This window comes from Oenanthe melanoleuca, chromosome 4 (assembly GCF_029582105.1).
Source record: "Oenanthe melanoleuca isolate GR-GAL-2019-014 chromosome 4, OMel1.0, whole genome shotgun sequence".
NCBI lineage: Eukaryota > Metazoa > Chordata > Aves > Passeriformes > Muscicapidae > Oenanthe > Oenanthe melanoleuca.
This window is the reverse complement of record NC_079337.1, coordinates 3,684,260-3,700,932: the sequence shown is the minus strand read 5'-3', so window position 1 is coordinate 3,700,932 and position 16,673 is coordinate 3,684,260. Positions and strand designations below refer to the sequence as shown.

Sequence of the window (16,673 nt, the reverse complement as noted above, 5' to 3'; positions counted from 1 at the left end):
TACTGTTGTGGCTGTAAAAGGCAGGAGATCAAGGAAGGGGAAGATAAATTATAAATGAAGTGAGGTGTTCTTTTGAGCTCATTCTGTGTCCTTCCAGCCCCTTTCCTTGTGAAATCCCAGCCTGCAGTTGCAGTTTTTCAGAATTATGTCAGTAGCTTTGCTGAAGAGTTGCATTATTTACCACTGAACATGCAGGCCTTTCATGTGCTCACAGCTGAAATCCCACATGTATCCAAACAGGGACACAAAATTACTGGCACAAGAAATGTGTAAGAATGGTGCATTTTTTCCCTGGGTCAATGTTCTTTTTTGTAATCTTTCATGGCTTCCTGATTCTGATACACAAGGGAGAGGACAGCGAACTGATATGGAACAGAGGCTGCCAGCCATAATGCTATGGATTTGCATGTTACATGTACTGATATTGTAGATCATGACAAATGCTTACTTTTCAGTTCCTCAGCCTTCTGGAACACAGCTGCCCACACTGGAGAAATGTTTTCCCCTAGAACTACAGAGATGAAGATAAACACAAGGGTTTATTTCCTTCACCATTTCAGATTTATCTGATTTTCTTTGGACCACAGTCATATTGAGGTGAAACAACTCTAAAGCAGAAGCACTGAAAACCTCACCTTTTATTCTACTGCAGAAAATGACACTAAATTTTGTTCTATAGTATAAGACTTAGCATTTATTTTGTTAATATAAGAGTTAATATGAAACTTAGCATAACCTCAGTACTGGTATTTTGAAGGGCAACAGATATAAATATATTTTGTAACTAGAAAAGGGGTGAAATACATGGAGATATTACTGACAGTTAAAAACTCAGATTTGAAAACATACAGGAGGGGAGGTGTATTGTGCACCTTGTAATTTCGAACTTCACACTGAAGGTTTATGGTTGTATGCAAACTGCACCAAAACCACTGACCAGGGGTTTTAAAGATTACTGATCACAGATGAACTCTAATTTTTCAGGTTCCTAGCCCTGAGAAAGCTCTGCCTGTGGACATGTTCTAACTCCCACCGTGCTGAATGTGGATTCTGTTAGCAAATGTGTTTTACTGACATCTCTTTCCTTGCCACTTTTAGAAAAATGACAACAGTTACAGATTTTGCTGTCTGCACATCCATAAAAACAAACATGTAACTCCACTGCCTTATTTTCTCATTCTCCCAATTTCATCAATACTTTTGGTTGCAATTTGCCTTGGGTGATTTAGATAACCAGACTGACCAGGTAATTCAATCTTTATTCTCTTGATCTATGGACAAGTACTTGTTAAATCTAAGGTAATAAGGAAGTGTCAAACAAGAGAGGCATGGGGAAGTAAATGAGAAGCAATCATCAGTTTTCAGTATCACATGTAGGTAAAATTTAGTCTCTCTTTCAATTAGTCTGTTGAAAAAGTGGGTATTTGTTCTGCTTTCTCTGCCCTAGTGCTAAGCTGTGTTCTCTCATTCTTCTCCAGGCTGCTGTAGTGCCATCTGCACAAACTCTCAACCTGACTGACTTCTACTTCAGTGACTTTGAGCTGTCAGACTTTGAAACAACACTGTGCACAATTCGAATGTTCACAGATCTCAACCTGGTGCAAAATTTCCAAATGAAACATGAGGTATGGTTGCTCCCAAATACTGCCCCACAGAAAGAGACAGCTTAATTATTAGCAATTCAGAGCAGTGAAACAGATCCCACAGTAAATAGAATTGGACATCTGTATTCAAGAGTAATTAGCAAACTAGGAAAGTATATAAAGAATTGGGATCTATCCTCAGTTTTGTTCTACTGAAGGATTAATAATTTTACAGTCTATGATTAATGGATTGGAAAACAGAATACTGAGGAGGGAGAGGATAGCAACTCCCCAGGAAGTGAAAAACTTACAAAGAGGACAATAACATTGTTCACTATGTCCATGTGTGGCAGTAATTATCTTAGTCTTTCTCTACAAAGGAATAGATTAGAGACTGGGGGAACTTCATGGTTATGGAGATAGTAAAGACTGAAGCAGATGAAAACTTAGATGGGCTGTGGGAATTTCCCTGAAGGTTTTTACCAGTACATCTGTGAGAGGGATCAAGACAGGTAAAATAGAAAATCAGCCTCTCTGCTCAGTGCACACAATATCTATTTGCAGAAACCTCCATTTTTAAGTACATTACTATTGATTTATAATGTTTTCAACAAAACCATCAAAATTGGTATCAAAATGAAAGATTAATTTATAGGGCTTCATAGGCAAACACATTAGTTAAAGAAAACATGTAATTATTTTCTGGATCAGCAATTTATAGACCAATTTAGATTAGAAGAGTTCAAGGGCCAAGAGTGCTGTATTACCTAATCTGATCTCTTGGATATCCTAGACTTAGCTTCACATCTGCAGTAAGGTCAACAACCTTAGGGAATATGGCCCAACATCAAATTACTACCTGACCTTCAGACCTGTCACTTCCTTACCAAAAAAAAAAAGATAATAGAATGGGTATATGTATATATGTAGATATCTATGTATATAAAATTATAACCCATAATTTCTAATACTGTTGAGTAAAACATCCAGGACATGCTTTCCTCCTGCATAAAAAAAGAAACTACCCTGCGACATAGTAATCTTTGTGTCACATTTGTTTGCTTTCCAAAGTCCAGTTCTGCTTGGGTTTTGACAAGCTGATAGGAGGAAAAAGCTGCCTGTTCATTTTCAAAACAACTTTTAAGAGGATTAAATAATAAACAAATTTTCGCTATCAAATATGTCGTTATCAAAAAGGATTTTTTTCTCTCAGGTATCTCAACATGCCTCAGTTTCTGAATTAACAGCAATGCCACTAACATTTAGCCATTAGCAATAAAATCCCAAACTCACAAGTACTACACACTCAATTGGGAGCTGTACTAGTAAGCCATGCTCTCATCTATGTTCACATTTACAAGTGTGTTATGTTTGAACTTAAAATTGAGTTGAATGGATTCTTTTTTCAGTAAGAGAGTTTCCAAATGGGATTAAGGAAGCTTGGATGTATTAGAAATCTGTTCTCATGAAAACACATCTCTGTGATGCTGTTTCTTAAAGGTTCTCTGCAGATGGATTTTAAGTGTGAAGAAAAACTATCGGAAGAACGTTGCTTATCACAATTGGAGACACGCCTTTAACACAGCACAGTGCATGTTTGCTGCTCTGAAATCTGGGAAAATTCAGGTACATTTCCACTTCCTCCATTAAGACACATTCTCTAATGATGCACAGCTCTGCTTTTCATGTCAATAAGATATTCACCATTGCATGGTATTGCCAGTGGAATCTTCTGCTGAAGACTTCTGGCTATGAGAGCCTGCTTTGTGAAACTGCTGCTGTGGTTTTTTGTTCTCCATTTCAGTTAAATCCTTTGGAAGTGGTTACCAGGATGTTCCCAAAGGAAATATCTCAAATAAGGCACATACATGGTTATGTCCTTTACTAAAGTTAACGCTTACGCCACAAGCAAATCAAAAGAAGTGAAGAAGAAAAGGCTGACCCATTTTCAGGATGTTTCCTTAAATTTTTCAACGGGAATTTTTTAACTTCAAGTGCAGAGCTGAATACAGCTTTAGATAAGCAACAGATCATAAAAGCATAGAAATAAATATTTAAATGTTTGTTCTAATGCTTTTGAACAAATTTTCAACCTTTCACATAAAAAGACACTTAATAATTTAAGAAACAACCTAATCATTGTGATTAGGGCTAGATGATCCTCTAAATAAGATACTGATTCTAGATTCTTCCAAAACATGTTTTTAGGTTTTGGTTTTATATTTGTGTAGGAAACAGAATGTTTCTGTTTGTTCTGAATAAATATGTTTGTTCAGTTTGATTACAGACAGTTGTTACTAGTTGGTTTATACTGCTTTAGAGTAAGCACTTCTGAGAGCATAAATAAATCCCATTTGTAGGCCAAAACCCAATACCAGTGAGGAAGAGGCATTTCTTTCCTCTAGAAACTTTATCTCACTAATGAAAATGAAAAAAGGTGCTGAAAGAGACCAAGGCAAGGACATCCATCTTCCTTCCCTGCTGGAATGGACATGATAGTTTTGTTCTGTGTGCGGTCGAGCAATCTCTGATGATCCTGATAGTTTGCCTGCTATTTTTGGAATCCTGACAGTCTCCACTGCAATTTCCATAAATTGTTTATTCTTAACTATGCTGGATTCACTCCCTGCTGATTCTCATGTCCTAGATTCTGGAGGCTGAACAGCATTGAACATAACTCAATTTTTTTCTAGTTTGAGGGGAAAGGCAAGCATTGGGACATGCGTCTTCCCAGCAGAAACATAAAATCAATCATTTCCAAACTGAGCTGTCTTTTGACTGTAGTAAGAGTAGATCTCATTGTTTAGAAAGCAGATATAAAACACGTTGTACTAAATAGATCCACAACTCACTTCTGGCATTACTTTTTGCATACAGAGCAAACTGACTGACTTAGAAACTCTGGCTTTGCTGATAGCAACTCTGAGCCATGATTTGGATCACAGAGGAGTGAACAACTCTTACATACAAAGGTAAGTGGGTCTTAGAGAAGTTAAACAAAAACAAGTGAGTGAACAAACACAAGCACAGAGCTACATTAGGTACAACTTGACTGCTTTGGTGATGTGGGGCTATGCCAAGGAGCAGGTTTGCACAAAGCAGAAAATGCAAGAACAGGCAGAACCATTCACGAGGCCAAAGATGCACAGCCTCAGTTGCTGATGAACCCTTTGCTGTGCAGGGACAACATTTTCCTGCTTCAATTCCCAAAGTCTCCTCCTCCATTTCCCATAAAGTGACAGCAAAAGGCTGCAGCTTCCAAGGGAGAGTGTGTAGGAAACGTGCAGCTCTTCAGGTCACTCCCTGCTCAACCCAGCTACCCCCTTCTCATCTGGGCCAACACAGCACTGAGATCTGCAGCACTCTGATACAGACATGTCTGCCCACTGTTTTGAACTCAGGTTGTTTTACTCTTACTTTAGCCACACTTTTGCAGAATTATAAGTTATTTACAATGTTACATAGTTAAAATCACATTTAAAATGTATGGCTGTTTTGCACTGATTGTGGGTTATCTGCACTCTTTAACTTTCATCCAATCTGGAATTACAGAAAGGCCTTTACAATACAAAAAGGCAAAATATATTTAAAACATTGAAAAAATAATTTTACTAAACAAAATATTATGGTTTGAAGTTATCAAAATGAAATATTTGAACAAGTCTAAAATTTCCCCCGTATTTAAATTTTTAACTAAAGATACTGGGTTTTTTAAAATGTATTAATAGTTTCCAATCCAGTGAATTTGGTATCACTTCAAATAACAACATATAAGTCTTCAGTTGATTTAAAGCATGGCTTAATGTGATTCCTGTGATAGGGCAGTGTGTACAGGTCTGACTAGAGATGGGCAGAAGATACCCAGAAATGTGTGCTTGTATCTTCTTCTGACAGAGCTGAAGAATGGTTTTGAAGTGACCCGTGAAGAAGTTGTCTGCTGTTCTTACTATGGGTAAAGTAAGATAGTAGGGGAGGAAAAGTGTGTTCAAGGTACAGGATACTGAGAGGCAGAAAATAAGTAAGCTGAAGCACAGCTCCTGCATTTCAGTTTTATATGTTTGGAGTAAGAGTGACTGATGTGTAAAGAAAAAAAAACAAACAAACTCCACAACATTAGAAGAGTGACCTTGGTAATAGAGGATTCCAGCAGTAACTGTAGCCTTGCAGTGATTGGAACTAGTTAGCTATTTTTTGCTTTATTTATTTAAAAATAAATTTCCTGGAAGACATCTGGAGATGCGTCATCTCCTCTCAAAAATGTCCTGGGAAAGTGTCATAGACAGCAAAATCTAACGTTTACACATGCTGTAAAGCTGAGATGGCTACAGCTTAATTCCTTTCTCAGTAGAAAGTTCCATGAATTTCTTTTTTTAAAAATAAATACAAAAGTTTTTATTTCTAGGAACAGATCCCATTTGTTTTTTCCTTTGAAGCAGGGAGAGTGGATATTCAGTGTACGCTTCTTTTCTTAAGCAGCAGGCTTTCAAAAATTGAAATTGTTCTGCCCATAGAAGTTACAGAAAGGGAACTGCTTGAAGGCCTTTTGCTAGTTATTCAGGGGGGGTAATTTTCTTTTTGCTCCAATCCCACATGCAAAGCAGTAAGCATAGAAAGCTGCATAACCAAACCCCTTTGCTCAGAAAGCCGGGTGCCCTTTGGCCTGGAGTGGGGGTTTCACAGAAGTGCCACTACAGAAGTTGGACCTGAATTTATTTCCAGCCCTAGCCAGGGTCTGTGAGTATCAAGCAAGCTGTAGTTTGGAGCAGTATTTGGGAAGATAACCAAAGAGATTTCTCACATATTTCTTTCTCCAGTCAGGATGAATTCTAAGGAACACAATATGCATCCCACTTAATTCAGTGGGAATTTCACCCAGCATGTGTTGGCACCATCCTGTGGTTTGTTTCCTTACAGAAACACATGAGTACATCTGCTCTATGCCCCTTTTGTGGTGGTCTCGGAGGAGCTGCTGGGCAGCCAGCCCATATTCCTCAGGGCCTTGCATCCTTTAATCTCCCTTTCTGGGTTTGTTGTTTGTCTTTCCATCTTTCTCTCCACATTTTTGTGCTTCTTAAATCCCCAGAGTCTCCTCTTATGACTTTTATTTGAGCCTCTGTGCACTCACACAGGGACCCAATCCTACAGCCATTAAGTCTTGTGAATGGTCCTTAACCATACAGAAAACCTCAACGAATTATATGCTAAAAAAGAGCTACTGACATGATTAAAGGTCAGATTATAATTAGAGTAATAGGTCCAGGATCATCAGTAAAATAGACTTCCAAAAGAATCCAGATTTAGTTGAAGAGATTACATATGCAGGGTGGGACCAGGGGTTAAAAATAAGAGCAGCAAAAGCCAAGAATTGGATTATTCAACAAGGAATGGGGAGAAACTGGAAATCCTCAAGGAAGGAAGAGGACTTCAGTTGTATTTTGACTAAAGCTACACTAAGAGCAAATTCTATTTTCTAGACTTTCAGGTTTTGCATTAAGGTATTTTCAAGTTCTGTACCTACACAATTTGTTTCCTGCTGTTTTCCACTGCCTGTGGTACAATCAGTGTCACTGTTGGCCTCTAAGCAGTTTCCCTTTTGGATTTTACCCTGGGCAAAGGGTAGGTAACAATGTTGTAGTAGTTTGGTCGTGACAATAGTGGTGATGAAACACCAGTACGGTTACTAAAACTAAGAAATTGCTTATCAACATTTTTGGGCCCAGCACCATATTGCACTGAGGTCAGCAGGAATTTTTCCATTGGTTTCAGTGGGTTTCCTATTAGGTTTGCATTATTACTTCTAAGCTCAGCAGCTGAGCTGCCTAAATATGCCAGGCAGAAACCAAAACTGTCTCCTAAACTGTGCTTGTGAATGAGCTCTCCGTGTTACCTTTGCTTTCTAGACAGGAACTTTCACAGCTTATGAAACCTTGTATTACATTCTCATTCCGTGCATGCAACTGGTCTCTACAGGTAGAGAAGGCAGAAAACCAGAGCTGTAAAGTTCTCTGACAAAGGAACAGCATTATCTTTTTATCTGTATTCCTGCAAGAGGATGTTAAAAGGGAAGTTATTTCTGGATCACTAATATGTTTGTCTAATTTGATTTCTCCCTCCTTTTCCTCCTCAGAAGCGAACATCCACTGGCTCAGCTGTATTGCCACTCAATCATGGAGCATCATCATTTTGACCAATGCCTTATGATCCTGAATAGTCCAGTGAGTGCCATGTTCCATGTTGTGTATGCTGAAGGAAACTATTCTATTTGCTATTTTTAGCTTCTGGATACAATCCCACCCTTATATATTCTTAAGTGCTCCTTTTTCCTTTTTGGGTAAAGAAAGCAAATGCAGCAACATGGAAATCACAGTTCTGTTGCTGAGTGCCACCAAAGCCTTCCAAGTGCTGCCTGATAAGGGAAGCCTTGCTAACATGCTTCTGAGTACCTGCTTCCTTGGACCAAAGGAAACAAAAAGCTTTGCTGCCATTTTCATGACCTCTAAGAACCACCAAACAAACCCCAGTCCTTCCTCTCATTCCAGCCTACACACACACAAAGCAGCCCTGATGAGACCAAACCAAACACTGCTCATGTTGACATTCCAAAGTGAAGCCAAACCTAAGTTTAGTAAATATGCAAATAAAATTACATTCTTCTTGTTTGAAGCTATTAACTAATTCTCAAGGCCAATTATTTAGCATTCACAATCCTTTCAAAGGACTGCTCCTTTTGTGCCACAGGTTGTGGTACTTCTGGCACCCTTTGTATTGTAGTGATCCTTTCCTATTCAGATAGGCAAATATGGAAAAACAATTGAGGAGAGTTCCATTTCATCAGCTTTGTAGTGCTTTGGTTTAACAGGGGGCTGCTGAGCTTATATTTCTATTTAATAACTTTTTATGCTGCTTCATAAAAGGAAAATATATTCATTTACTAGAGGTTTATGGGTAGGTATGGGAATCTGTTTTAATTCCTCTGCTTTGGGGAGGGGAAGGAAGAGGAAAGAGAAGCTGTGATACAGCCAGTGACAGATGTAATTTTAATGAATGAAATGGATTTGAAGGCTTTGATGTTGCTTTGCTTGCAGTTTCATTTTGTAATAGTCAGTGATGATGTTGCTGCTGTTCAGCTGTCTGCCATTACTCAAGAGGACTGGAATTTTTATTTTTAAACTAGGGAATCTGCGAGAGGACGGAGGGTAAAAGAAAGACCTCAGATATCAGCAAGCAACTTGGTATTTTACAGACACTTTAGCAAACTGGTGTGCTGTTGCCCATTTTACTGATAGTACTGTTTTTTGCTTTTTTTTGTAAAGGGAAATCAGATTCTCAGCAACCTTTCCATTGAAGAATACAAGGCTACACTGAAAATGATAAAACAAGCCATTCTTGCCACGGACCTGGCACTATACATCAAGTAAGTCAGAGGAAACTTTGGCTGGATAATCACTGCTGGATATTAGCATCATCTCAGCATCCTGCAAAATCTTTTGTTTTAACTTCTTTTAAAGGAGGAGAGGAGAATTTTTCGAACTTCTAAGGAAGAAGCAGTTTAATTGGGAAGACCCCTCACAAAAGGAGCTATTTTTGTAAGTAAAAGCAGAATAATCAAGAAGTCAGTTAGTATTACTGGGTACCCAGTTTCCTACACTGTGTTGCTGTGAACTTCATTAAACTCAGCAGCTCTCTGTGCTCTGGCCAGTACAAGCTGGCATTGTCACAGAGGTCACTGAACTCCCTGGGTGTGAACTACTAAATGTGCAACCTGTATAAGAAACTTTGTTACACAGAGGCAGTTACATTTATAACTTTGCTTTAATTTCACTTGTTTTTCTGACTTGGGCATTCCTTGAAATTCACTGTTCTATTTAAACACTAGTCACTCGACTTGGTGGCTACATACATTTCACATGGAGTAATTCATCCCTCTTTTCTGTTTGTTCTGCAGAGCAATGCTGATGACTGCTTGTGACTTATCAGCCATAACCAAACCATGGCCAGTTCAGCAACGGGTATGTGTTGAATTTTTAAGATTTCCTTAAATGCAAACTGCATTAAAGTTTATTTCCTCCACACAGTCCTTATTGCAAAGGCAGTGGTGGAATGCTGAGCTGGAGTCTCACAATGTGTGGGAGGTCTAATATGATATATACTAGGGAGAGATAGGGACCACTCTTGTTTGTAGGTAGCAAGCAAACTTGTAGAGCTCTCAAATGAGTGAAATCTCTTACAGATTGCTGAGCTTGTGGCTACAGAGTTCTTTGATCAAGGAGATAAAGAGCGGAAGGAACTCAACATAGAGCCCACGGTAAGTGGCAGAATCATCTCTTGCAAAATGTCTTGCAAACAGCACCTAAAATTTCCCCCACTGGCCACAATACAGGACCAGCTCCTTCCCTGTCTTCCTAGTGGTTCCAAAACACCAATAATGTGTCACTATTTCTGATCCAGAAGAACAGACAGTATTATTTCCTTTAGGTCAGTGTTACTAAATGGGCTAGGAAATACATTCCTAAATTGGTACCCATTAGCAGCTATTCGAACCCAGTACGTTTGCCTGGTAATTTGGGTTCCAAAGCCAGTCTCCTGAGGGAAGTCATGCAGTCCAATTCCCTTCATTGGAACACCTGTAACGATGCCCTGCTGTGCTGAGCTTGCTGTGCTGCTTTTTAATTTCAGACTCTCCCTTTTGGTTGTGTTTTTATTTAATGCATTTAAACACAGAGCTTGTTTACTTATTATCTGCAGGATCTAATGAACAGAGAGAAGAAAAACAAAATTCCCAGCATGCAGGTTGGATTCATAGATGCTGTTTGTTTGCAGCTGTATGAGGTATGGTCCCTAAGGAAGAACAGCAAATATCTGAAACCAGAGCTGCTCACTGGTAGACAGAGATTTATAATTAGAATATAAATCAAATTAGAAACTAGACCCTCAGTTAGAAAATATTTATTTCATATTACATATTCTTCGTTATTCTGTTGAAGAAATTGTTATTTTAGTATTTATAATTAGTTGTGTATTTGTCTGATCAATGTATTTTTTCACAATTTTTAAAACCTAGTTAAAATGCTGTGCTCTCTGCAATTGGTGTTATTTTCCTGGGTTATATCCTGGATTATCAGGGAAAGTCACAAAACTAATACTTTGACCTCTAGGGAAAGGTTTGCATTGACAGAAAACGCTTAAAATTTTTAAAGAATTCAGAATTTGTCATAGAAAAGGTGATGTGATATGCTATGTATAGGAAATTGACCCAATTTTAATACTTCCTATCCCATTCTTCTTCTCTTTCATCACACACCAAAGCATTGCATGAGATAATTCACTTTTTTGTCCTGGTCACAAACTGTATGAGAAGCTGCTTGGTCAAATATAGTGTGAAACACAACATAATGATTTCTGGGGGTTTTTTAAACCAGTACAGCTTCAGAGTGAAAGTCTTGTTTATTTGAACTGCAGCAAGTATTTTACAGAAACCTAGGTGAGAAAAAGGAGGGAGATGAACAGATAACCAAATTCTTAAGAACCTTCCAATGCAAGGAACAGGATGATTACTTGAATTTTTCCCTCTGACACAAACTTTTCTAAAAAGAATGCACATTCACCAGTTCAAATGAAGCAGGGATAGAGAAAGGGAGCTACTAATTGCTGTCCCTGAAAATCAAGTGTTTCTGTGCTGTAGAAACTGTCAGGAACTGCTTTGAAGCCTCAGAAAATTGTCTCCAGCAGGAGGTAGAAGACTGAGTGTCTCTGCAAGGGTACAGATTGGACAAACAGAGAACTCTTTAACAGAACACCTGAGAAGGCTTGAATGCCCACAGTTCTAGAGCCTGAACATCTATAATTCTTCCTTTTAGAGGAGAGCTTTATTTTTCCATTTATGAAAAGACCAGGAAAACTGGAATTATTTACTCTGAAATATGCACTGCTGCTTATATCTACAGTTACCAAGTGATCCTAGTCCAAATTGTACCTAGCTCTTGTGTTAGGTAACCAGGGCAATGAATGATCAACAAGTCAGACATCTAAGTTCAGACATCTAAAAAAAAATACAAGAGATGTGTTTGAGTCTCCATTTTTAAATTAAAAATGGAATGCCATCTGTTTTCCATGTTCTCCATTTATTTCAGGCCCTAACACATGTGTCAGAGGCCTGCTCCCCTTTGCTGGATGGCTGCAGAAAAAACAGGCAGAAATGGCAAGCCTTGGCTGAGCAGCAAGAGAACCTGATCAATGGAGAAAGCAACCAAGGCAAACGGAACTGAGATGCTGATTTCACCACCACAAGCTCAAGTTCACATAGCAGACACAGTAATAGGGGAGTTCTGCATTTTGCTAAACACTGTATGAATTTGGCTTCTGTTTTGCCACTGCTGTATTATTTTTTCCACATTTCAAGATATAGCATGACCGTGTAGGTGCCAAGATTACCTGAAGACAATATGTTTCTTTTATTACATCTGACTGAGATGGAAAAAGTCCTGCAGGGGTGGTTTTTGCTGCCCCACCCCACCAGGTGGGTGGTGCAGGCACTGACTGTGCCTGAGAGCCTGTTGCTTTACAGATGTACATAGTTGTTTAGTGATTGTGTTGTGGCCAGTATCTGAAAAACTACTGCATTTTGCACCTTTTCTCTCCCTCTTCCCATCTTGCTCTGTTATGTTATAAAAGTATTGAGCAGTCTTGCCTGTTCTCCTTCCAGAGGTTTAGAGGAAAGACTGGGACTCACTCTGGGGAGCCTATTCCAGCATAAATTATTTCTAACCTCTCTCAGAAAGCAGAACTGGGCTCTGAGGTGAAAACCCCCAAACTGTTCACCCGGTAGGGTTTGGGTTTTTTCCATATTAGATGGATGTCTTAGCAAATACGTTATTCCAGCTGAAGAAACTTCTATGACCCCTGTGAGTTACTAGGCAATGGGAGTCTCAGGAGTTGTGTGGTAGAGGTGTCTGAGTTACCCATGGCCAATGGAAACTGCTTGAAGACAGATGAAACTTCCCAACAGAACTGACAGGCTGCCACGGAAGAATGGCTCCCATAGAAAGCTGCAAGAAGCACACAGAGAAATGGAAAAAAAACAAGATTGGTTTTGTATGTGGGTTTTAACTTCATTTGGAAGTTGATTTTAACATCATCTAACCAACAGACTGGATCACAGGCAGAAAAGAATGACTGCAAGAGCAAGAGGTGGAAAGCTGAATCAGAATGATGCAGGAAGAGCGTGCTCCTGGTGACCATCAGTGACTGATTCCTCAGGCCAGTGTTACTATGAAATGGCTATGACCACTTAGAAGGAAGTTTCATGTTAACATCTCTTAAAAATCATTTTCAACATTAGTTAAAAATTATTAATCATAGTGTCTTGAAGAAATAGAAAAACAATGCCAAAAGCAAAAATAGCCAAGAGTGCTACAGGGATCTGCCATTTGTATGTGAGGCATTAACATTCTGAAAAGTAAGAAATCAATTAATTTGCAATAGTAAAAAATATTAGTGTATTATTTAAATGAAATTATTAATAAAAATGGTTTTGAATTGGGAACCAATTAAAGAAAATATACACATTGGACAAATCTCAAAGAGGAATACAAGGAAAGTACTATTCTTTAGGTAGACAGGATAAGGAGATGAATGTCAGCAGTCTAAAATGCATTATTAGCAGCACATGTAACTTTGGCTGCACAGAGACACACAAAATGTTCTAGCGTTTTAATCTATGATAAGGATTTTTTAGTTAAAATCAGCAATTGTACTTGGCAAAAGTAGCACATTTGGCATTGCACTTTGAAGTGTGGGAATTTAGTTCTATCACAATAACCCAGGAAATTCTAGTTGGAAACTGCAATAAATTCTTCTTCCCAGGACACTGTCAACCCAACTCATAAGAGCTGGTCAAAAAGACAGGGAAAACTCCCCCTCTGTATCAATTTCTACATTTAGATAAATGATGCCAGAAGCTAAGAAAGGATGAAGCAAATGTTTCAAAATGTTTGATGACACTGAGTTAGAGAGTTGATATTTTTTTAAATGTAGAACAAGGTATTCTGAAAGTCAGCAGCATTTCTGCCACCCTAAATTATTTGTCACTAAGTCCTATCTCAAGCTTCTCTAGTGAGCACCAATAAATTATTGCAGCTGTGAATTTAAAAACATTTTTCTACAGAAGTACTTCTCCTTATTCTGTCCCAACAAATTAAAAAAAAAAAAAAAAAAAAAAGGATGGATTTCAACACTCACTAAGAATTCCAGGACTGCTGTTTTGCAGTACTCCATATGTGTATTTCTATGCATGGACAGTATGCAGGTGACAGCAGCCTGACCCCTCAACAAAACCCCCCCAAAAAAGACTTTAGGTACTTTTTTGATAAATAGAAAAGTTTGCTTAAGAATTTGCATAGTCCTTGTATAGTCTTTTCCTTGAGTGCTTGAGATACTGAAATCTAATTATTGTGCTAACTGATGAGATGCATATTTAATATAAATAGGAATAAAATATATGTATATAAAGGTGTGTTCTTGCTATTATGGTTGAGAGTAGTAACTCATGGTGACAACACAGCAGATAATTATGATGATATCACAGTATAGTGATGAAACTTTGACATTAATATTCCATATTTCTTTGCTATATTGTATGTTCAGCAAAGCTTTATTATAACTAAATTTATAAATGCTACAGAGGAGTGCTGGGTTCATATCTTTGACTTGAAAAAAAGGGCATGATGTTACATTTTTTAAAGTCTGACTTTAAATGAACATGAAAATTATACAGTATGTGCATATATTTAATTATATATCTGTACACATTTATCCCACAGAATCTCTTCCACCATAAATGTTGGAACATACATATAAATACAGTTCCTAGTAAATAAACATTTAAATATCACAACTTACCTGTATCTGTATATATTTCTACAAAACCAAAGCCTTTAAACTACTGGTTTAAGAACCTTAAAAGCATTGCATTGTATTTCATGCAATTCAAAGCCTTTACATAGTGTTTTACTCTGCCTGAAGGCAAAATCAGACTGTGCTGGTTCTCTGTCATGGCTTTGTTTGAATCACTTGCAGACACTGCTCCTTCCTTTCAGAATGTAGATAGGGGACAGTATGGGGGAAAAAGTCCCCAAACCCAGCCTGGCTACAGGTTTGCTGCTTAAAGTTCACTGTCTTCAGAATTCAAGGCTTTCAAAGCCAGCTGGTGGATTACAGCCACGCAGCTTTTATTAATTTCATCGTGAGCTGTGTATCTCATTATTTCAGTCAGCTCTCAAACACAATCTCCTCATTTTGTATTGTCACTATTGTAACAACCAGTGTGGCTTACAAAAGAAACCAGCTGAAATGGAGTTCATCACTTTGTCAGTTCAGCCTTAAATCCATTGAAACCATTGTCACATGTGAGATTTAAATACTCTGGGTACAAGAATTTGTCCCACTTATTCTTAATACTCCTCTCAGTGAATACAACTAAGTTAGTATCCTACTTGCTCTCAGATACAAACATGTTTTCTTTCAAACTCGCTCCACAGCACAGTTTAATGCTTAAAGTAAACTTCTATTTCTTGGTTTGTTCTGAAAAAAAAAAATTACTTATGTTAACATACACGAAATTACTGATTAATCCTACCTCTTCTAATTCCAAAGAACAATGAGGCTCTTGGGTTATGGCTATCATTTGTTTTCCAAGAAATTAGCCACACATGCAATATTAGCTGTAGAAGGCCTAGGTTTTCTGTTATCTCACACAGCTAAAGAAAGTGGGGGGAAATAATGTAATGCTGATTTTGGAGATGGTTTTAATTTTTAATTAGAAGCAGTTTATAATTAAGTGTAGATTACTCATATCTTCACAGAGCACATGTACGAGTGAGCCACTGATAAAAGGAAACAATTAATTTCACTGATGATCAGCTGATTTCTCCTCAGAAGAAGCAAAGCCTGCTTATGTGCACCACCCCCTGACAATTGCATGCATCTTTTGAATTCCAATGCAATACATTTTACCTGGCAGTGGCATGAACTGACAAATTCAGGACACTTACCTGATTCATATTAAGGTTTGTAAAAATTACCAGGTAACTGATTTTCCAACCCATTATACAGAAAGATTATGAAGAATCAGATCTAGGCCCTTAAAATTAGAGGAGTGATCCAGCTGCTGTCCCTTCCAGTTATGCATAAGAACATAGAGAAGGCTTTTTATGGAAAGAAATTGTCTCACTTATAATAAATTCACGTGTTTTTAAAGGTTTTATAAAGACCTCATATTTCAAGAAAATTTATATAATATTATTTGTACACAGTCTTATCTCTGTGATGCTGCAGGTTTTTTTCTTCATGTCAGATTACATGCAGTTTACATTCCACAAGGTTTCAGCTTTATTTCCCAGTTCCCTGCTGCACTTTTTCAGGGGTTTGCATTAATTTAAAGCACATGCTTGAATAACAGAATGAGTCTGGCTAGAGTATGATAAATAATGAGGGCTGAGTTTTTTGGTTTGGACTTTGATAGGAAGAAGAAACACCACAGAATCTGTCTGGCAATTAGCAACACTTGCTAAATGCAGCAAATTGTGACAGCAGGATATTTTATCTTGGTCATTGTGAGGTGAATGGAAATTGCACAGCAAAGTATCTTTTCCACACGAGGAAGGTTGTTTCCACAAAGGAACTCGTGCCTGAGTACCAGTGTCTGTAAATGTGTATTTATGTGACAATGCTCTGTAATTCCTGGTTCCCACTAACTCCCACCATGAGCTTGGCGTGCCAGGGCCTCACCTGAAGTCAATGTTGTGATTCCCATTTCCCTCAGGGGGAGCTGGGTTGAGCTGTAGAGAAAGTGAAAGAATGGGTCAAATCCACCTTTTTTTACGTGCAAAGAGGGACCAAACCCTTACCCTTGGTGACAGTTGCCTCATTTGCTCTTTGCTGGTTCAGCTATTCCCACTGATGCCCAAGGTACCTTACAGATGTAACTGAAGTTAGAATTTGAGTCCTCTTTGTATTCACATGGCAGACACCTGCATGTGTCTCTTAAAGAATGTAGCTTGAAATGCACTGTAAATATAGTTTTAACATACCTTC

At 38.2% G+C, this 16,673-nt stretch overlaps 1 protein-coding gene and 1 long non-coding RNA gene across 8 annotated transcripts in view; one reads left to right on the top strand and one right to left on the bottom strand.

Annotated features, from left to right (window-relative positions):
- The window catches only part of PDE5A (phosphodiesterase 5A), a 100,711-nt gene extending 86,911 nt beyond the window's left edge, over positions 1-13,800 (top strand). For all 7 annotated transcript variants that reach the window (XM_056489974.1, XM_056489973.1, XM_056489972.1 and 4 more), the window contains 10 exons: positions 1,479-1,625; positions 3,084-3,209; positions 4,461-4,555; positions 7,711-7,798; positions 8,897-8,997; positions 9,092-9,169; positions 9,529-9,592; positions 9,814-9,888; positions 10,329-10,412; positions 11,714-13,800. In XM_056489974.1, coding sequence (XP_056345949.1) covers positions 1,479-1,625; positions 3,084-3,209; positions 4,461-4,555; positions 7,711-7,798; positions 8,897-8,997; positions 9,092-9,169; positions 9,529-9,592; positions 9,814-9,888; positions 10,329-10,412; positions 11,714-11,848 — 993 coding nt within the window. In that variant the 3' untranslated portion in view covers positions 11,849-13,800. The remainder of the gene's footprint in view (positions 1-1,478; positions 1,626-3,083; positions 3,210-4,460; positions 4,556-7,710; positions 7,799-8,896; positions 8,998-9,091; positions 9,170-9,528; positions 9,593-9,813; positions 9,889-10,328; positions 10,413-11,713) is intronic.
- LOC130252435 (uncharacterized) overlaps positions 1-16,417 on the bottom strand; it is a 36,443-nt gene extending 20,026 nt beyond the window's left edge. The window contains exons 1-2 of the long non-coding RNA XR_008840356.1: positions 16,368-16,417; positions 449-505 (exon numbers count right to left, since the gene is read on the bottom strand). This is a non-coding gene — a long non-coding RNA (uncharacterized LOC130252435). The remainder of the gene's footprint in view (positions 1-448; positions 506-16,367) is intronic.
- Positions 16,418-16,673: the final 256 nt, after the last annotated feature.